Source organism: Theropithecus gelada, chromosome 5 (genome assembly GCF_003255815.1).
Source record: "Theropithecus gelada isolate Dixy chromosome 5, Tgel_1.0, whole genome shotgun sequence".
Lineage (NCBI taxonomy): Eukaryota > Metazoa > Chordata > Mammalia > Primates > Cercopithecidae > Theropithecus > Theropithecus gelada.
In genome coordinates this window covers 148,555,983-148,579,359 of record NC_037672.1, presented here as the reverse complement: position 1 = coordinate 148,579,359, position 23,377 = coordinate 148,555,983, and the positions used below count along the sequence as shown (strand labels likewise).

Sequence of the window (23,377 nt, the reverse complement as noted above, 5' to 3'; positions counted from 1 at the left end):
GGGAGTCTCGCTCTGTCACCCAGGCTGGAGTGCAGTGGCGCGATTTCGGCTCGCTGCAACCTCTGCCTCCCAGGTTCAAACAATTCTCCTGCCTCAGCCTCCTGAGTAGCTGGGACTATAGGTGTCCGCCACCACACCTGGCTAATTTTTTGTATTTTTCAGTAGAAACAAGGTTTCACCATATTGGCCAGGCTGGTCTCTAACTCCTGACCTTGTGATCTGCCCACCTCAGCCTCCCAAAGTGCTGGAATTACAGGTGTGAGCCACTGCACCCAGCCACAATCCCAATATTTTTAAGCAAATGCTAAGTGCATTTATTAGCCTGGTGAGGAAAAGGCTGGGCGCAGTCCTTAAGGGAGAAGCAGTCATCTCCTTTAGGTAGTGTGGAAAGGTTTTATAGCTAGGGACCAAGACAATCCCTTCTCTCTTAAATCTTGAATCGCCTATGTCTGTCTTTTTCTCCACCCCTTTCCCTTCTCTTAAATCCCCTGCCTTACTGTTTTCTTCTGTTCATCACCACACTACCCAGAATGCCAGTCCACACTAGTGGCCTTATTTTGTCACCACCAGATGGTTCTTGAGACCCTTATCTGACTCCCTCTACACTGCTTACTATGGATATCAATGTTCACCTGCCTTACAAATCACATTAGGGTCTTTTCTCAGTCCTATGGTGCCTGACTTCTTTTGGACATCACAGCTCTCCTGGTGTACTTTCATCCAAACACACTCCTCCACGCCCTCCCTACCTGCTTACCTTCAAGGTTCAGCACAATGTCACTCTCTCCCTCCCCCACCCACCTTGGCTACTTTCTCTGTCACAGCACTTAGTTTTTCTTGCTTAAATTAACATGTCAGTCTCCTGGGTCCCAGATTATAAACTCCATGGAAATGACAGTGTTTTTCAGCCACCTTCATTTCTCCATGGAGTCTGGCAGAATACTTTGCACCTGGTGCACACTGACTAAATGGTCTTTGAACAAACAATATTATCCCTTTACTGCCTATGAGATGGCAGAATCTGTCCTGCAATAGTTATAATACCTTCGCATACAGCAGTATATGATTTTTCAGAATGCACTTATATTTGATTTTCATACCCTATACGGAGGAAAGAGGAGTACTACTGTCCTCATTGTAGAGCTGAGGAAATGTGATATGGTTTGCCCAAAGCTCATCTGGAATTGTAGCTCCCACAATTCTCACATGTCGTGGGAAGGACCCAGTGGGAGGTAAATGAATCATGGGGGCAGGTCTTTCCCATGCTGTTCTGGTGACACTGAATAAGTCTCATGAGATCTGATGGTTTTATAAACAGGAGTTTGCCTGCACAAGCTCTCTCTCTATGCCTGCCACCGTCCATGTAAGACATAACTTGCTCCTCCTTGCCTTCCACCATGATTGTGAGGCCTCCCCACCCATGTAAAATTGTGAGTCCATTAAACTTCTTTTTCTTCCCAGTCTCAGGTATGTCTTTATCAGCAGCATGAAAATGGACTAATACAAAATGTGACTCAAGGATGTTGGAAGCTTTGCACAAGTTCACACAGCAGCAGTAAATAAAAGAGCCAGGACTAGAACCCAGATCTCTGACTCACAGTCTAGTGCTCTTCCACTGCACACCTTGACTCTGCTTAAATACGTGTAATAATAAGCCTGATTTGGTGATGGCTACCTGTGCTTCAGATATTCCTTCATTTCTTCATATCTAGTATGTTGTTAGCATTTCTACCTGTCACCCTGGAGTCCAGCTGATTTTAGGTTCCAGAGGACAAGGTTCAATAAACAGAATGAGGCAGTGACTATAAGCTATAAAGAGTGGATTCACTAATGTGTTTCTAGAAAATTTTAAGCTGTAATTTACTTATGCATTAAACCCAAACACACTCTACAGGAACCATTTCCACCTGCCAATTATTGCTCTAAGATGCTGATACCGGTAAATGAGCATGCTGATTGCTTCCAACAGCCCCTCTAAATCTACTCTCCACCTTTTCCACCTTGCCCTGTGCCCCAGTAGACCTGTATAGACCTTTCTCCCATGGTTCCCTTCCATATGCTTTCTACTTGGGTTCACCCAATGGGGTTCTAGCAGGTGACTGGAAGGAAGAAGGAGAAGGAAGCTTGGCTATTTATTCCCTGACTCCCCTCTGAAGGGTTGTCTCAGGCAGGTTGTAACCCATGACTGAAGTTCATGGCTTTTATCAGGTGGGCCTCTTCACATATGTTTCTTTGACCCTTTACAGCACATTCAGACTTAAGGGTGGCAACTGTGGTAAACCTGCCCAGAATATGGCCACACATTATTTTAATACTGCTACTATAAAGAGGTAGGGTCTATGTCCTCTCCCCTTAAAAGTGGGTGGTCTCTGTGCGACTATGAACAATGAAATATGGCATAAGTGATACTCTTCCAGGTTCCAAACCCCAGCCTTAGGAGACTAGCAGCTTCTATCTCTTGCCTCTTTGGCACACTTACTCTTGGAGCCCTTGGAGTTCAACCAGTACAGGAATCCAACTACCAGAGGCTGCCATGCTGTGAAGATGCCCAAGCAGCCCTGTGGAGAGGCTGTGTGGAAGGAGGGAAGAAGAGAGAGTGAGATCTAGTCAGCCCCAAGCTGTTCGGGCCCCAGACACCACAGAGCAGTGATGAACTGTCCCCACCATGTCCTGACTGCACTCCTGAACCAGAGAATCGTGATTTATACTAACAACCAACAGCTGTTTTAAGTCACTAAGTTTGCGAATAGTTTATTACATAGCGCTAGATCACTGAAACACCACACTGTTTAAGTTCCCCTCACTACCCAGTCTGAATGCCATCTACTCCTTTTGGGGCCTTGACTAAATACGTGACATATGACAAACATTAGGGCTAATAATCATATTCTAGACTTCTTCTGAAGAAATGGCAGAACTGCACTTCCTCCTGAGGTCAGATGTGGCCTGGTGACTTGCTTTGCTTTAGACAATGAAATGTCAATAGAAACGATATGTGTTACTTCCAGATAAATCTTCAAGAGCCAGTGGGTCATTCACAAGGTTCTCTTCTCCCTGACATCACCTTGAGACCAGTGATATCAGTTCCGGATAGTGGAGGCTCCATCAAATTGGATCCCTGAGTGAGGATAACATGGAGAAAAGCTAGCTACAAATTACTCATCCCACAATCAAAGATGCAGTGATGATGCAATGCAAAGATGCAGGGTGAACAAGAGACAAACATTTGTTATTTCAGCCCCTGAGACTTCAGTGTTGTCTGTGACTACAGCATAATCATCATGACTGCTACTATAAGCTCCTCTGTCAAGCTAATCCTGACCGAAATGCCCCCATGCTTTAGGGGTCCATTTGAACTCCTGAATATTCTGTACACCAGGAAAGAGGTCTCTAAATTAAGCAAATATATACAACCATCTTGTACACATCTATAACCAGAAAAACCATGGAAATCCATCAACCATTGTAGTGGCCTGGGAAATGCACCTCGCAGACTTCCAACTACAGGGAGCATTACTGAGCTGGGGCCCCTGCTGCTAAACTCTGGAATGTTCTCCACATTTGTCTGAGGCTATACTTCCTGCAGGTTATTCCCAGCCAGTGACTGGGAGCACTAGAGTATAGTAAACATACTAAGGCAGGCCTGTTCCTGAGAGATGCAGGCCTCTAATAGCCTTTCTCAGACTGTTCAACAGTCTAGGACACTTCCAGCCAGTCTTCTCTGCCTCTCTCATCACTTGGGGTCAGATTGGTGTTGCAGTCTGAAAACTCTCCCAGCCTTCCCCCATCTTGCTCCTATTTTCTCTCACACAGGCATTTCCCCAAATAAAATCCTGGCACATTTAATCCTATCTTGGCATCTGCTTCTCTGAGAACCCAGACTAGTAGAACTATACCAATGAATATTCAGCCTTGAAAATTTGGCTTTGACGAATTAAACATACAGAGACAACAAAACCAGCTCTTGTTGAATAAGGGCTGTCCCATTAATCTGAAGTATAAATAACCAGTTTTGTACAAAATGATATCCGTATCTATAGCTGGATCTAATTCCTATATTACCTATGTTAACATAGTATCATTTTAATATGACTTTTACAAAGTATGATTTTAACCTTAAATTAAAAATTTATCCTTTCCCATATGTCCAAAATAGGTTTCCAATCCCTTATCCCAAACCCTGGAGATGATGTGTATTTTGGAATGCAAAACTTTAAGAAAAGTTATGTACATCTGCCATATTCGACAGAACATCCCCCGGGGGGAGGGGGACAGTACCTTATAATCAAATATATTACTGCTTTTTCTACAAAACATACAAAAATTAACACAAGTGAGTTAAAAGTAAATAGCCTCGAGGTGGTTCAAGTAGGGTTCAATACCAAATGAGTTCATCAAAGGTTAGGTTGTGAATCAAGTGAATTGTAAGAAAACTGAGTTTCCAGAGCTTTTGAAGTTTGTGAATAAGGAACTGTGAACCTATTCACACTATAGAAAACTATGCAGCCCTTTAAAAAAATCAGAAATGCCATTTTACTAACACAGAAAAATAAATGCCCATCTGGATGAGGAAAGCACGTAACACAAGAACTTATGAGAACAATTTGCAAAGGCTAAGTATCGTATTATCCTTACATAGAGTGGGAAGAGGAAAGCGGAGACAATCTTCACTTGTCAAGGATTTCCACTCCTCACCTTTTGTTACCCAGAACACTTGGTGATGACTTCATCTCTGGTTCAGAAATGCGGCAGAAATATTGTTTAAGCATGAAATTATTTATATTATTTATGAGACAGAGAGAATAGGTTCACCTCTGTAAACTGCCTACGCTGATGGCAGGTAACTAAAATGTTATGCATAAGTTGGTGGCTGAGAGAGTGCACAAAGAAAATTTATTTAGGATACTAAATAAGCCTCATAGAATAAATAGAGGTGGCTGGCAAGATGGCCAAATAGGAACTGCTCCGGTCTGCAGCACCCAGCAAGATCAAGCAGAAGGCAGGTGATTTCTGCACTTCCCATTGAGATACCCAGTTCATCTCACTGGGGCTGGTTAGACAGTGAGTGCAGCCTACCGAGGGTGAGCCAAAGCAGGGTGGGGCATTGACTCACTGCGAAGCTCAAGGGGTTGGGAACTCCCTCCCCTAGCCAAGGGAAACCGTGAGGGACTGTGCTGTGAGGAATGGTGCATTCCAGCCCAGATACTACACATTTCCCACAGTCCACAACCCGCAGACCAGGAGATTCCCTCAGGTGACTACACTACCAAGGCCCTGGATTTCTAGCACAAAACTGGCCGGCCATTTGGGCAGACACAGAGCTAGCTGCAGAAGTTGTTGTTGTTTGTTTTTTTTTTTTTTCATACCCCAGTGGTGCCTGGAAGGCCAGCAAGACAGAACTGTTCACTCCCCTAAAAGGGGAGCTGAAGCCAGGGAGCCAAGTGATCTAGCTCAGTAGATCCCACCCCCACACAGGCCAGCAAGCTAAGATCCACTGGCTTGAAATTCTCACTGCCAGCACAGCAGTCTGAAGTCGACCTGGGATACACGAGCTTGGTGAGGGGAGGGGCATCTGCCATTATTGAGGTTTAAGTAGGCAGTTTTCCCCTCACAGTATAAACAAAGTCACCTGGAAGTTCAAACTGGGTGGAGCCCACTGCAGCTCAGCAAGCCGCTGTAGCCAGACTGCCTCTCTAGATTCCACCTCTCTGGGCAGGACATCTCTGAAAGAAAGGCAGCAGCTCCAGTCAAGGGCTTAGAGATAAAACTCCCATCTCCCTGGGACAGAGCACCTGGCGGAAGGGGCGGCTATGGGCACAGCCTCAGCAGACTTAAATGTTCCTGCCTGCCAGCTCTGAAGACAGCAGCAGATCTCCCAGCACAGTGCTCGAGCTCTGCCAAGGGACAGACTGCCTCCTCAAGTGAGTCCCTGACCCCTGTGCCTCCTAACAGGGAGACACCTCCCAGCAGGGGTTGACAGACACCTCATATAGGAGAGCTCCAGCTGGCATTTGGTGGGTGACCCTCTGGGGATGAAGCTTCCAGAGGAAGGAATGGCAGCTGTTCCTTTGCTGTTCTGCAGCCTCCACTAGTGACACCCAGGCAAACAGGGTCTGGAGTGGACCTCCAGCAAACTCCAGGAGACCTGCAGCAGAAGGGCCTGACTGTTAGAAGGAAAACTAACAAACAGAAAGGAATGGCAACAACATTAACAAAAAGGACGTCCACTCAAAAACCCCATCCGAAGGTCACCAACATCAAAGACCAAAGGTAGGTAAAACCACAAAGATGAAGAAAAATCAGCACAAAAAGGCTGAAAATCCAAAAACCAGAACACCTCTTCTCCTCCAAAGGATCACAACTCCTCGCCAGCAAGGGAACAAAACTGGACGGAGAATGAGTTTGACAAATTGACAGAAGTAGGCTTCAGAAGGCGGGTAATAACAAACTCCTCTGAGCTAAAGAAGTGTGTTCTAACCCAATGCAAGCAAGGTAAGAACCTTGAAAAAAAGTTAGAGGAATTGCTACCTAAAATAACCAGTTTAGAAAAGAATGTAAATGACCTGATGGAGCTGAAAAACACAGCACAAGCACTTTGTGAAGCATACACAAGTATCAATAGCCGAATCAATCAAGTGGAAGAAAGGAGATCAGAGAGTGAAGATCAACTTAATGAAATAAAGTGTGAAGACAAGATTAGAGAAAAAAAAGAATGAAAAGGAAATAACAAAGCCTCCAAGAAATATAGGACTATGTGAAAAGACCAAACCTATGTTTAATTGGTATACCTGGAAGTGATGGGGAGAATGAAACCAAGTTGGAAAACACTTTTCAGGATATTATCCAGGTGAACATCCCCAGCCTAGCAAGACAGGCCAACATTCAAATTCAGAAAATACAGAGAACACCACAAAGATACACCTCAAGAAGAGCAACCCCAAGACACATAATCGTCAGACTCACCAAGGTTGAAATGAAGGAAAAAATGTTAAGGGCAGCCAGAGAGAAAGGTCAAGCTACCCACAAAGGGAAGCCCATCAGACTAACAGTGGATAGCTCTGCAGAAACCTTACAAGCCACAAGAGAGTGGGGGCCAACATCCAACATTCTTAAAGAAGAGAATTTTCAAGCCAGAATTTCATATCCAGCCAAACTAAGTGTCCTAAGCGAAGGAAAAATAAAATCCTTTACAGACAAGCAAATGCTGAGAGATTTTGTCATCACCAGGCCTGCCTTACAAGAGCTCCTGAAGGAAGCACTAGATATGAAAAAGAAAAACCAAAACCAGCCACTGCAAAAACATACCAAATTGTAAAGACCATCGACACAATGAAGAAACTGCATCAACTGATGGGCAAAATAACCAGCTAGCATCATAATGACAGGATCAAATTCACATATAACATATATTAACCTTAAATGTAAACAGGCTAAATGCCCCCAATTAAAAGACACAGACTTGCAAATTGGATAAAGAATTAAGACTCACCAGTGTACTGTATTCAGGAGATCCATCTCATGTACAAAGACACACATAGGCTCAAAATAAAGGGATGGAGGAATATTTACCAAGCAAATGGAAGCAAAAAAAAGGAGGGTTGCAGTCTTAGTCTCTGATAAAACATACTTTAAAACAACAAAGATCAAAAGAGACAAAGAAGGGCCTTACATAATGGTAAAGGGATCAATGCAACAAGAAGAGCTAACTATCCTAAATATATATGCACCCAATACAGGAGCACCCAGATTCACAAAACAAGGTCTTATACACCTACAAAGAGACTTAGACTCCCACACAATAATAGTGGGAGACGTTAACATCCCACTGTCAATATTAGACAGATCAATGAAACAGAAAATTAACTAGGATATTCAGGACTTCAACTCAGCTCTGGACCAAGCACCTAATAGACATCTACAGAACTCTCCACCCCAAATCAACAGAATATACATTCTTCTCAGCACCACACTTATTCTAAAATTGACCAATAATTGGAAGTAAAACACTCCTCAGCAAATGCAAAAGAACGGAAATCATAACAAACAGTCCCTCAGATCAACCACAGTGCAATCAAGTTAGAACTCACGATTAAGAAACTCACTCAAAACCACACAACTACATGGAAACTGAACAACCTGCTCCTGAATGACTACTGGGTAAATAATGAAATTAAGGCAGAAATAAATACTTTGAAACCAATAGGAACAAAGACACAACATACCAGAATCTCTGGGACATCGCTAAAGCAGTTTTTAAAGGGAAATTTATGGTACTAAATGCCCACAGGAGAAGGTGGGAAAGATCTAAAATTGACACCCTAACATCACAATTAAAAGAACTAGAGAAGCAAGAGCAAACAAATTCAAAAGCTAGCGGAAGACGAGAAACACCTAAGATCAGAACAGAACTGAAGGAGATAGAGACATGAAAAACTCTTCAAAAAATCAGTGAATCCAGGAGCTCGTTTTTTGAAAAGGTTAACAAAATAGATAGACTGTTAGCCAGACTAACAAAGAAGAAAAGAGAGAAGAATCAAATAGACACAACAAAAAATGACAAAGGGGATATCACCACTGATCCCACAGAAATACAAACTACCATCAGAGAATACTATAAACACCTCTATGCAAATAAACTAGAAAATCTAAAAGAAAGGGATAAATTCCTGGACACATACACCCTCCCAAGACAAACCAGGAAGAAGTGGAATCCCTGAACAGACCAATAAGAAGTTAACTAATGCCTACCAACCAAAAAAAGGCCCAGGACCAGACAGATTAACAGCCAAATTCTACCAGAGGTACAAAGATGAGCTGGTACCATTCCCTCTGAAACTATTCCAAACAACAGAAAAAGAGGGACTCCTCCCTAACTAATTTTATGAAGCCAGCATCATCCTGATACCAAAACTTGGCAGAGACACAACAAAAAAAGAAAATTTCAGGCCAATGTCCCTGATGAACATCGATGTGAAAATCCTCAAGAAAATACTGGCAAACTGAATCTAGCAGCATATTAAAGTTTATCCACGACAATCAAGTCAGCTTCATCCCTGTGATGCAAGGCTGGTTCAACATACGCAAATCAATAAACCTAATCCATCGCATAAACAGAACCAATGACAAAAACCACATGATTATCTCAATAGATGCAGAAAAGGCCTTCGATAAAATTCAACACCCCTTCACGCTAAAAACTCTCAATAAACTAAGTACTGATGGAATGTATCTAAAAATAATAAGAGCTACTTATGACAAACCCACAGCCAATATCATACTGAATAGGCAAAAGCTGGAAGCATTCTATTTGAAAACTGGCACAAGACAAGGATGCCCTCTCTCACCACTCCTATTCAACATAATAGTGGAAGTTCTGGCCAGGGCAACCAGGCAAGAGAAGGAAATAAAGGGTATTCAAACAGGAAGAGAGGAAGTCAAATTGTCTCTGTTTGCAGATGACATGATTGTATATTTAGAAAACTCCATCGTCTCAGCCAAAAATCTCCTTAAACTGAAAACAACTTCAGCAAAGTCTCAGGATACAAAATTAATGTGCAAAATCACAAGCATTCCTATACATCAATAATAGAGAGCCAAATCATGAGTGAACTCCCACTCACAACTGCTACAAAGAAAATAAAATACCTAGGAATACAAGTTACAAGGGATGTGAAGGACCTCTTCAAGGAGAACTATAAACCACTGCTCAAGGAAATAAGAGAGGACACAAACAAATGGAAAAACATTCTATGCTCATGGATAGGAAGACTCAATATCGTGAAAATGGCCGTACTGCCCAAAGTAATTTATAGATTCAATGCTATCCCCATCAAGCTACCATTGATTTTCTTCACAGAATTAGAAAAAAACTACTTTAAATTTCATATGGAACCAAAAAAGAGCTTGTATAGCCCAGACAATCCTAAGCAAAAAGAACAAAGGTGGAGGCATCACACTACCTGACTTCAAACTATACTACAAGGCTATAGCAACAAAAACAGCACAGTACTGGTACCAAAACAGATATATAGACCAGTGGAACATAACAGAGACCTCAGAAATAATGCTACACATCTACAACCATCTGATCTTCAACAAACCTGACTAAAACAAGCAATGGGGAAAGGATTTCCTATGTAATAAATGGTGCTGAGAAAACTGGCTAGCCATATGCAGAAAACTGAAACTGGACCCCTTCCTTCACCTTATACAAAAATTAACTCAAGATGGATTAAAGACTTAAATGTAAGACCTAAAACCATAAAAACCCTAGAAGAAAACCTAGTCAATACCATTCAGGACATAGGCATGGGCAAAGACTTCATGACTAAAACATCAAAAGCAATGGCAACAAAAGCCAAAATTGACAAATGGGATCTAATTAAACTAAAGAGCTTCTGCACAGCAAAAGAAACTAGCATCAAAGTGAACACACAACCTACAGAATGGGAGAAAACTTTTGCAATCTATCCATCTGACAAAGGGCTAATATCCAGAATCTACAAGGAACTTAAACAAATTTACAAGAAAAAACCCCATCAAAAAATGAGCAAAGGATATGAACAGACACTTCTCAAAAGAAGACATTTATGCAGCCAACAAACATATTTTAAAAAGCTCCTCATCACTAGTCATTAGATAAATGCAAATCAAAACCACAACGAGATACCATCTCATGTCAGTTAGAATGGCAATCATTAAAAAGTCAGGAAACAACAGATCCTGGAGAGGATGTGGAGAAATAGTAGCACTTTTACACTGTTGGCGGGAGTGTAAATTAGTTCAACCACTGTGGAAGATGGTACAGCAATTCCTCAAGGATCTAGAACCAGAAATACCATTTGACACAGCAATACCATTACTGGGTATATACCCAAAAGATTATAAATCATTCTACTATAAAGACACATGCACACTAACAATATATATTATATATATTTCAGCACTACTAACAATAGCAAAGACTTGGTGCCAACCCAAATGCCCATCAATGATGGACTAGATAAAGAAAATGTGGCACATATACACCATGGAATACACCATGGAATATGCAGCCATAAAAAAGAATGAGTTCATGTTCTTTGCGGAGACATGGATGAAGCTGGAAACCATCATTCTCCGCAAACTAACACAGGAACTGAAAACCAAATACCGCATGTTCTCACTCATAAGTGGGAGTTGAACAACAAGAACGCATGACACAGAAAGGGGAACATCACACACCCGGGCCTGTCAGGGGGTGGGGACCTAGGGGAGGGATAGCATTAGGAGAAATACCCAATGTAGATGACGAGTTGATGGGTGCAGCAAACCACATGGCACGTGTATACATATGTAACAAACCTGCACGTTCTGCATGTGTATCCCAGAACTTAAAGTATAATAAAAATAAAATAAAAATAAATACACAATTAAAAAAAAATAATGCTCATGTTAAGGCAGTGGACATGGAGTATAGAAAACACAGACAGGAGTCCCTTCCAGTAGACCTGAGCCCAGACTTCTTGGCATCATTCCCCATATTAAAGGAGGAAACATAGGATATAGGATATGACTGCTCTCACTGGGAACCCCTCAAGAAACATCCAGTTCTAGACTTCTTTGTTCATGTGCTTCTGATTTCCTGCCCTGCCACTCGTGAAATGGCTCCTTTCTTCATCAACCACATAGGGAGCCAAGAGCCACAGGAGAGGCTGTTCACCTTCCCTGGCCTGCTCCCTCCCTAACCCTGTTCATTCTAAATGATAAAAAAGCAAACAAACAAAAAACAGATGGAGAACAGGGAGAAAAATTAATTAAGAAGGAAAAAATCCATCTTTGTTTCCCTAGTTGCTATATAGCCCTGAGAGAAATTGTCTGCAATGGATACAAGTTAAGAAATCTGAATTAGGGGTTGGAAATTCAAACCTAATACAGTAACATTTGCTTTTCATTTTACATATTCAGCATTGACTTTTTTATTTTTACAATAAGCATGTATTAACTTTATGGTTTTAAAACTCTCATATTTTAATTATGGGCACAACTGAGGATATTACATAATACATATAAAGTGCTAGATCAAATGTTAGCTATTATTCTCTTACAAACCACTATCTGGGAAGGTACTTTAACATGCATTCCATTGGTGTGTTGTTTCTTCAGCCTCCTAAGTCTAAGGTACTGTGTTCAGCACTGGAGATATCCCAGTGAACAAAACACATGTGATAATATGCCATACATAAAAGTGTGCATACCACTGTGGAGAAGACATTAAGCAAGTAATAGCACACGTAATGATTTAACTCCACTTGTGCTAAGTGCTATGAAGAGGAAGTGTGGGGTGACCAGTAAGATCCTCGTAACAGCTCTCTGAGGTGGTTTTCATCCTCAATTACGGATAAAGAGCTATCACTAATGTTTGTAACACTAAAGTGTGCTAATTATAATAACATAAAATTTCCTGAACAAATAGTAATTATAATAATTATCACTATTATAATAATGACAGGAAATTATTTTATGTCAATAGGTCAATGAGGAAAAGGATGGAAACAAATGAAGAAAAAAGTCTAAATGTGTGAGAGTATATATGGATAATTACTGCCAGAGAATTTCTATAGCACTCTTGTGTTCCTCCAAAGAGGAAAATTCTTCCATGCAGAGGTTTAGAGATCTTCAATGCAAGATACCCATTCCATCCCTGGAACAATGAAATACTGACAAACACAAAGTTAACCTAGAAACAAATACAAGTTCTGTATTTTCCAAAGTTAATCCCTTATTTTCCAAGAGAGATCTAATTTCACAGACTTGGTTCTTTTGTGGCCACAAACTACTAAAATAACATGGAAACCTCAGTATTTTTATGTTTAAACCACATCAAAGATGACCTCTCGAATCTAGAAATAACATAAAAATCTAAGTCAAACCAAGTACTCTGTTTGGCTTGGAAAACATGGCCACTATGCTGGAGAGGCACTAAATAGTAAGAGATGAACATCTTCTGTCAAGATCTGCTCTAAACCAGAAACCCCATCAGCTTGGAAGGCAAGGTTTCAACATTGCCATAATCAAGTATTTTTGGCTTCTGTAAAATAAAAGCCTGTCGAAATTGAACTTCAGGATGCAGAATGGTGGGCATTCCATCAAAACAACATATGATCAAGTTGCTCTTTGCTTCTGTCCCTGCCAGAGGTGTGATTCCAAAATCTTGACAAAGATTCCCTGAACTAAATACTGCACAAGTCTCTGTATTTAGTGAAGGAAAAATGAAAAATCAGAATTCTAGGCCCAGGGGTGTCGCCTGACAGCTCACAATGGAAAATATATCAGTTGATTTATCATACAAAATCAGAGAGTCATAAGAAAATCAGAGTGGTGCTAATGAGACAGCCAACCTTTGATGGGACCTTAACTTTATTTAGTGAAGGAAAAATGACAGCTTCACTTTAATTTTTGCTGTCACAAAACTGTTACAATAAAAAATTATGTTCTATTAAGTAGACAGCAAATCTATGGCACTTGTGCTACTACTGCTCCTCTCCATGCCCACGGCATACCTTGCATTTTCTATGACAGACTCAGCCTTGGAGGACAGCTTGACAGTTCCAAGTAGCCACCACCCACAAAGCGAAGCAGGCACAGAGTCGGAGTCTATCTGCCAACGTTCCTTTGGGCTGACTATCCTACTTGACACTCACAATACTGTATTCTATGACACCAGACAGAACCCATCAGTTTAAGCTGTGGCCATTTTAAGATCTGTGTTTGATATTGCTAAGAAATAGAGATAGAAGAAAAATAAGGCTAAAGTCACCATCAAATCAGTTACACTGTGTTTACCCTCCTCAGTGTCCATCACTTGTATTATAGAGACAGAAGATTACATGAGCCAATCACTGACCTTATGGAGAGCAGGAGCCAAGACTGGTACCAAAAATCCATTGTAAATGTAATTGACAAGCTGATTTCGAATCAAGGGGTGAGCCACCTAAGAGAGATGCAGATAGTCAAGAAAAAGGCAAAGAGTTCAATCTTCAGTTCTTAAAACAAAACAATTCTGTGTACATCCTGAACTCAAAAAGGAAATCCAAATTTTGGCCATTTATTCTGTGATTAAAGAACAAATCAGACCTCATACTGTCATGTAAGCCCTTCAAATAGCTTATTCCAGCATAAACAGCTTGGTTAAAATTCACAGAAGTTGAACTTTCAAACATAATATTGGTAATTTTAAACTGTGTGTTTGAAAAAAACACAATAAACAGACTGAGTACGTATAAGGATTCATAAATTAAAGTTAACAAACTGGAAAGTTTAATTTTTGCCCCTTACTTTCCTCTAAATCACATCTCAACCTGTAACTAATTTTAAAAACTAAGCATAACTGTCAAAGCGAACAATTAAATACATTTATTTTGCTGGCAGAAAACATTTTCCCATTTTAAATATGTATTTCCTGATAGTCACTTATATTAAAGAGAAAGGCATTTAAAAATATTTTCAGAAAAATAGATAATATTCGAAAGCAGAAAACATTATCAGAGGTACAATACTTCTCATATTTGATTTCCAAAATATATTTAGTGTGGATAACCCTCTACTAATATCTTTTATAAGTAACCTTTTCAGTAGTCTTCCCCAAACAAAAAATCTTAAAAGTATATGGTTTCAATGTCAAAATACAGTATGAAATATATAATTTCCCTGTTCTTACCATGCCTATTAGCTTTATTTCTCTTTCTTAAAAAAGAAGACAATGAAAAAGAGGAAGAAAGTCAAGCAACAAAGTAAAAAGCAATTTCTAGGAAAGTGAGGCTAGATCTTTAAATTACTGATAATCTCTCTGTGTGTATATATTTTTGGGGAAGAACTAATAGTAGTTCCATCTTTTTTATTTCCACAAACTGCAAGAAAATGTTGATAGACTCAATATTAAAGGAAAAAATAAGATGTAATCCATTTTTCTTATATATAAATAAAACTTCCTTTGACTTAGCAATAAAAATGAGATGGAACTAAAATAATTTACTTGTATTTTCTTCCAGAGGCTATTTCTTTATTTGGTAGATAAACAGATTATAACTAACATTTTTCATCCTACAATCACTATAAAGAAAACTTGATTTCTTAATAAATCTAACATTAAGGTAATATTTATGCTATATGGAACAAAACATTTTTATGAAAACTTACCACATCTTTAAATATATATAAAATCTGATTTTTATTGAAAACAGTAACAAGAAATCTAAAGGCAAAAATCTAATCAAGAAGCCAAATACACAGGAGTTCAGTGGTTGTTTTTTCCCCCCCCAAACAGGCCAATTTCAAAGCAAATTTAATTTGTGTTTCAATGAAAATGCTTAACTTCTTCTAAATTCAATTGGGATAACAATATTCTTTATGTAGTATGCACCATTAAGCAAAATAAAGTGTTCTCCTTTATAAATTCCCAAGAAGACCTTGAAGTAGAAGTGGTATAATCTGGAGTACTTAGAAACCTAAAAATACCTATTTAATGAGTCAGGCATTGAACTTATTTTTTGATGGCTAAGTAGATAATCAAAACAGAATTAACACTTTTTATAAAGAAGATAAAGAAAATCTACTCATTTCTTTTTCTCAGTTAAAACTTACAGAAACCTACAAACTAACATTTTCACTCATTCAAGGACATTCACTTGGCTTAAAGTAAAGCACCAATATTCCGTAAACATTTATTAACATTTTAAAAAGTGAATGCTTTTAAATTAATCCTTTGCAATGCTTGTGCTCTGAATGAAGCTATAGCAAAGGGATCCTTATCATGCTCTGGTACCTGTATGACTGCATTGCAAAACTCCAGGGAGTTCATGAACTGGACAAGAGAAGGAAGTAGAAGCCAGTCATCTTTCAGAAGGCAGTGCCATTCCTCGCCTTTCTCTTCTAGCTTTGTAGGCAGGGAAGAGTAGAGACCACTGAGCCCAGTTGCAAGTACCTGTATTCAGAAATAAAAACAAAATAAATGCTTTTCCAAAGTTCTCAACCTGCAATTAACAGCTCACAGGTGATGCCAATGCTGCTGTTTCCAAAACTATATCTTTAAGTAGCAAGGTATTAAAGGTATAAGAGCCCATCAGCCAGCTAAAAATGATGCAAACAGGTGGAGACAGTAGGGAAGAACAACTCTGGCAGAAGGACAGCAACACCAGAACTATCTGGCTAATATACACACAGTTGGTATGGGTTGCTCATCTCTCATGTGCTAGGCACTATGCTGGCCTTGGTGCAGGGGAAGTACACACAAAGATGAATGAAACATTATTCTGGCCTCAAGAAATTCAGGAGAGGAACAAATTCATAAACAACATCCTATAGTACAATACATCAAGGGCAAATACAGAGAAGGCACATTCTCCAGCCTAGAGAATCCCCTGTTTTGAGGTGGTCCAGGACAGAAAGTCACATACATTGGAACCATGAGCTTTATAAGAAAGATTCCATGCAATTCCTTGCATGCTTGAGGTCATGACTGACAGCTGCACGTTTGTAGTTTAGAAAGCACTTCCACGTATATTTTCTCATTTGATCTTCACAAACAATAGCAAGGAGAAAGAATTGGGGGACAGCAATCAGCTAGTTAGATGTAATGACAAGATTCAAGCAGAGATAAAGTGAGTCTACATGGAGGCATCAGCACTAGGAAAAGAGAGGAGGAAATAAAATTTGAGTATCACATGGAAGGTGGATATGAGGGTGATCTAATCATGACATCTATCAGTCTGCCATTAATCCAATACTCTTAGGGCTTGCTTCCTCCCTTACTGTTCTGTTCCTTAATTTAAACTGACAGCCTTTGGGCTTGGTAAGTGGGATACCTCAAAACTGTCAACTTACCCAACTTGGTCACCAAGAAAATGGTGATGCCTTTAATAGACACAGAAATGTAAGAAGATAACACAGTTAATGCTGAGTGCTTGTTGATTTTACTTTGTGGAATAGCAAACCAGGGAAGCAATGAATTTCATAGTACTGGAGGCCTCCCAGCTGGGAAGTGATACTGAATTAAGCAGCAACTTGGAGATCCTGACTTGCTAGATATGTATAGGATGGCCAGGGATGGCACAGAATGAATGCAAAGGAGTCAGCTATGGGGCCAGGGGTGGTGGCTCATGCCTGTAATCCCAGCACTTTGCAGGGCTGAGGTGGGTGGATCACTTGAACCAGGAGTTTGAGACCAGTCCGACCAACAAGGCGAAACCCAGTTTTTACTAAAAATACAAAATTAGCTGGGCATGGTGGCATGAGTCTGTAATCTCAGCTACTCAGGAGACTGAGGTAAGAGAGAATCACTTGTGCCTGGGAGGCGGAGGTTGCAGTGAGCTGAGACTGGACCACTGTACTCCAGCCTGGCCCACTGTACTCCAGCCTGGCCGACAGAGCTGGAGTGCCTTAAAAGAAAAAGAAAAAAAAAAAAAGGCCAGCTACAAAAGTCTTTGCTCTAGCACAAACCCTGAGGTGACAATGGCCTCGAATGAGATGGAAACATTCAAGAAAATATAATGAGGCAGGCCCAGAAAAGAAATAGTGACATACTCATTGATCTCACTGTCTAATGAGAGATTAACAGGCAATTAAAACAGTGTTAGAAATGCTCAGAATACATAATAGAAAATATATAGTGCTGTGGGTGTACAAAAGACTTAACTCAGATTTGGAGGGTTGGCAGCAGGAAATATTCTCAGAAGAAGTGATGTCTAAGCTGATGAAGGGTAAGTAGAAGTTAGCCAGAAAAAGAGTAGGGGGAAGAATATTCCAAGCAGAGAAAACAGCATATACAAAAGCTCAAAGGAGAAAGCAAAGATGGTATTCTCCAGGAACTAAGAGAAGCGCAGTATTGTTAGAGTGCAGAATTACAGGTAGAAAGAGGCTGGCAAGGTGAACGGGAATCAGATCCTGCAGGGTTTTATAGGACAACATGAGGAGCGTGTGAGGCATCCAAATGGAGAGCCCAGTATTCAGATATGTGGGGCTGATGCTTAAAAGAGAGCTCTGGGCTAGAGATGGAGCCATCAACATGTAGATAGGACCTCAAGCCATATGAACCAGAGAGAGAAGGAAAGGGAGATTTAGACAGATGAGATATGACAAAATAATCCACAGTGCCTGGCATCACAAACAGGAAGTCAGAAGGAAGGGTGGGCTTAGGTATGTTAAACTTGGAAAAAAATTATCTGTAGACCTATTGTTGCCTCCCTTTTCCCCTTGTCCTGTTCTCACAGCACTCTCTGTATGCCTTTGTGTAGCAATCATCTTTCTTGCATGTATTAGTGTATTGCCTACCCTCTCCATCTCTCCTGATCTGACTTGTTCATTCCAGTCCACACTGGAGGTATGGATGATTTGTCCAGTCAGGTATGTTGAGTTTCAGATGCTAAGAGTCCTTCCCATGAATAACATACGCAACTCAACAACAGAGTACAGGTCGGGGAGGTCTTAACATGGAGAGACCATATGAAGTCATGGGAGGATCTAGGAGGGGTGGGGGAGATGGTATACGAGCCCCCAGTAGAGTATAAAGGACAGGGAGACAAATAGATGAACCATTTCAGTACTAGAGAAATCAAAAAATTATATACATTTCTCTGTTCTATTTCCTGGTTCCTGGCAACCTTTAATCACTCATTCATTTACTCACTCCTTAAAAAAAGAAATACCAAACACTTACTTCAGGCCAGGTACTACATTAAGAAAATACAGGCCGGGCGCGGTGGCTCAAGCCTGTAATCCCAGCACTTTGGGAGGCCGAGGCGGGTGGATCACGAGGTCAGGAGATCGAGACCATCCTGGCTAACATGGTGAAACCCCGTCTCTACTAAAAATACAAAAAACTAGCCGGGCGTGGTGGCGGGCGCCTGTAGTCCCAGCTACTCGGAGGCTGAGGCAGGAGAATGGCGTGAACCTGAGAGGCGGAGCTTGCAGTGAGCCGAGATCGCGCCACTGCACTCCAGCCTGGGTGACACAGCGCGAGACTCTGTCTCAAAAAAAAAAAAGAAAATACAACCATAAACAAGACAGTACATTTATCTCTTTTTAAAAAATCAGGGCATCTGTGGTCCCAAAGGAGAATGTCCGCTATTCAAAGTGAATATACCCATACAAACACTTTCATTCCAGTTTTGAATGTGACCCAAATGAGTTGCTTCTTAGAAATGAGAAATCTCCGGCAAAAGAGAACAGAGACCAAAAGTTCTCCTCGAAGAGAAATCTAATCTTGATGCCACATTTTTTTAAATCAATTACATTTGCTAACTCCTGCTAAATTAACCACAGAACAAAGGCTTTAATTCTGCATACTCCTGATTTCTTAACCACTTTGAGGCTTTGAAGATGAATTCATAAAGACAGCTTAATTTGTCTGACTAAAAAGCTGGGAATAACTATTCAGTATATCAATATAATTACAGCAACATTAATTTTCAAATTACATACATCAGTGACAGTAATTAAAAATAACACATATGTAATATTCACTTTTTAAAATGAGTATTCTGAAAGGGCATGGCTGAGATGTGAACAGAAGCCTGCCCATCCAGAAGGATAGTCCCTGTACAGAAGGATACTCTCTATGCACAAGGATACTCCCAGAAGACAGAAAGACGTTGTCCGTACAGAAGTGACAGCTGAACAGGAAGTCCTGTCATGTTCCTGCCACTACAAAAAGTTTCTCTGCTATCTCCTTCAGAATGGCAAAGAAACAGAGGAGAAAATATTCCGCAGAATAAAGAGTATTATACAGTCTTAGGAAAAGATTCTAAATCTTTATGGTATTTATATCCTCCCTTCCTAGGCTGTGCTCAGAGTTCAGATTCATTCACCCAGACTGCACATATTTCTAGAACACAGACTGTGGGCCAGACATACGCAAGATTGGTCCTGGGGAAAGATCAGTGAACAAGGCAGACCAGGAGAGATGGAGAATATGGCTGATAAATCAATAAATGCAAGAAAGATAATTACTACCTAAGGGGATACAGAGTGCTGTGGGAACAGGACAAGGAAAAGGAAAGATACCAACAGGTCTGTAGCTAACTTTTCTAGGTTAAGAGATGAATAGAACATTCTATTTACTTTTAAATTTCATTTTTTAACTTAGAATTAAATTACAAAAGTTTAAATATAGATGTATTCAACAGCTCATTAAAAATAAAATTCCCATCCAGTATTTTAGACTTTTATTGATCCTTGGATTCCCATTCACACACACACACACAAATTGCAAAATATTCTATTTATTCCCAACACATTAAGCATTAACCCATTTTTCACTTATTTTTCACTTATGTGCACTTATTTTTCACTTATTTTCCCTCAAGAATCTCTTTAAAAGAAACAAATCACATGTAAAACCACAAGGATAACAATAGACAAAAGAGCAAACAACTTCCCTGGCAGCAGTATAGCAACGCAGTTGCTGAGACCAAGGATTTTAGTATCAGACAAACGTGATTTTGAACCAGAGTCTGCCACTGACAGGCAGTTATTAAAGTTCTCTAAATTTCCATTTCTTCACTGAGTTGTTGCCAGGATTAAAGAAAATAATGCATGTACCAAGATTTGCATAATGTTTTACACACAGAAATGTTTCCAATGAAGGAAAGAAAGATGACATAAAAAAAAAAAAGAAAAGAAAAAAGAAAGAAGACATGTACAGAGCAGTGAACAAGTAATGTTTAACTTTAAACATCTAATGATATGTGGTTAATTTTAGCAAACACAAAGATTTTTGGCAGATGGCTTTAGTCTGAAGCTCGCAGCATAACACCTGGTAGGGACTATTTGATACAACTTGTCAAAATAAAAAGCCTCATAAATTTTGGATATGGGATAAATAACATTCTACCTGCGGCTGTGTACCTAAAGGTCGCTTGCTTTAATTTGCATTACTTGATTTATGTATACACCGTTTTCTACATTTGCCAGTATATAACAGTGGCATGGGCTTAACAGTCAATATTTGGTTTCTTAAAAAAAAAGTGACAGGGTCATTTAGTCCCCTTTTGTTGGCACCAAATTGTTCCCTAGAGTATCTTCATTCTCCTTCTTTTCCTAGGAAAGCACATCTTGAGTTATGAGGCAGCAGAACCAGCAAGCTCTTCCTATCAACTATAACAGTAAAGGTTTACAAAAGGGGTCCAATTTCCTGAAAGAGTCATTACTTTTCCAACAGCCTGATATTAACACGCTTTGACAATCATACTAATTAGAGAAATCTTTTTGTCAACTGTGGTCCTTAGCTGGATGGTTAATAGAGTATGCTTTTATCTTCAACATAAAGAGGCCTTTTTTTTTTAATTACGTTGTCAGATGTAATTATAGAAAACTGGGTACAAATGAGATTATGGGATCTATCCTAAGGGGCAACTTAACACAATGAAGCTCGTGTTCCATTCTAGCAAACAAGGTCAGCTGGAGATGTTGTTTTCCCTCCAACTTTAATGATCTGTACAGTGTTTTAAAATACATTTTTATAAAAGCAACACTCAACTAAAATCTGCTTATGACACAGTTAAATAGAAATCTAAACATTAAAAATGGTCCATTCTTGTCATAATATATTTAAATTTTTTAATTATGAAATATCAAAAATACACAAAGCATAATAGAAACCCATCACCAAGACTTAACAGATTTTAATATTCTGCAAAAATTTCTTCAGAACACTCTGATTTTTTCAAACAATAAAAATTAGAAATAGAACTACACCCCACTCCAATCTCATTACCATCCCTTCTCCTTCCTTCACCCCCAGAAAGTCACAGTCTTGAACTTCGCATATATTATTATCCTTGCGGTTGTGTTGTACTTTTACTGTATACATATGTATCCAAAAAACAGCGTACACTAAGATTCTGCGTTTTAAAATTTTATGTAAACTCTAGGCAGCACAGTGGCTCATGCCTGTAATCCCAGCATTTTGGGAGGCCAGGCGGGCAGATCACTTGAGGTCAGGAGTTCGAGACCAGCCTGGTCAACATGGTGAAACTCTGTCTCTACTAAAAATACAAAAAATTACCCGGGCGTGGTGGCACACGCCTGTAGTCCCAGCTATTCGGGAGGCTGAGGTATGAGAATCACTTGAACCCGGGAGGCAGGGTTGCAGTGAGCCGAGATCACGCCACCACACTCCAGCCTGGGTGACAGAGCGAGACTCTGTTTCAATAAATAAATAAATAACTCAATATGTTTTTTTATTTACTGCTGTTCATACACATAGTTACATGACAGTACACTATTCATACACTTTGAATGCTGAAAAGTATTCCACTGATGTATGAATAAACCAGTTTATCTTTCACTTCACGTACTTCTATTTTTCTGTTGTTCAAATCACTGTTTTATTGAACATCTTTGTATATGTATCCTTGTAAATAAGTGCCAGATTTCTCCAGGCCAGATATCTAGAAGGGAATTTGCAGGATCACACGGTATGCAAATATTCAGGTTTACCAAACATTGCCATACTGCTTTCCTGAGTTACTATGCCAATTTATATTCTCAAAAGTTCTTTTTTTGTTTGTTTGTTTTCACACTCTTGACAACACAGTTACCACTTAATACTTACTACTCTGATAAGTATTAACTGGGGTCTCATTGCATCACCAATAGTGGAATAACTTAACATAGGCCCCTTGCTGTACTGCAATAAGTATATAGCATCACTTGTAAAGTATCCTTGCCAAAAATATTTAACCTAAATTTAACTGGGCATGTAGATCTAAGTCCAATTTGTAGGAAATGCAGGGTTAGGGACAAGTCAAACTACACAAGAAACAATCAAACTCAGAATGTGGGGATGTTTTATAAGACAATGGCTTGGTCTCTTAAAAAGTCAATGTCATGGGGAAGAAAAGTGGCAGGTTGTTATTATATTAATGGAGACTAAAGAGACCTGATAGCTAGATGTATATCTTTTATTGGACTCTACAAAGGGGGAGAAAAAAGCTATGAAAGTAATTTGGGGCATAATGGGAGAACTGGATACTAGATCGTATTAAGGAATTATTGTATAATGTTCTTAGGTATAATAACAGTATTGTGGTTATGTGGGAGAATGTCCCCATTCATAGGAAATACAGACTAAAGTATCTAACATCTGTAACTTAATTTCAAATGGTACAACAAAAACAAATAAAAGCATAAAATACCAAAGAATGGCAAAATATTAACAACTTTGAATCTAGGTGGTGTGCATACACTGTTCATCTTAGTGTTTTAAATTTTCTGTATTTTACTTTTTCTTACAATAAAAAGTTTTTAAAACATAAATTGCATCAACTTTATAGATTAATTTGCAGGAATGTCTCATCTGTACAGTATCTACAGGCTGTAGAGCTTTCCATTTATTTAGATC

The 23,377-nt window shown here is 39.6% G+C and overlaps 1 protein-coding gene across 1 annotated transcript in view; it reads right to left on the bottom strand.

The window, feature by feature from the left end:
* FAM160A1 (family with sequence similarity 160 member A1) overlaps positions 1 to 23,377 on the bottom strand; it is a 263,667-nt gene that overhangs the window by 60,206 nt on the left and 180,084 nt on the right. Inside the window, exons 6-7 of the mRNA XM_025385547.1 lie at positions 15,803 to 15,961; positions 13,886 to 13,972 (exon numbers count right to left, since the gene is read on the bottom strand). Of these exons, the coding sequence (XP_025241332.1) occupies positions 13,886 to 13,972; positions 15,803 to 15,961 (246 nt within the window). The remainder of the gene's footprint in view (positions 1 to 13,885; positions 13,973 to 15,802; positions 15,962 to 23,377) is intronic.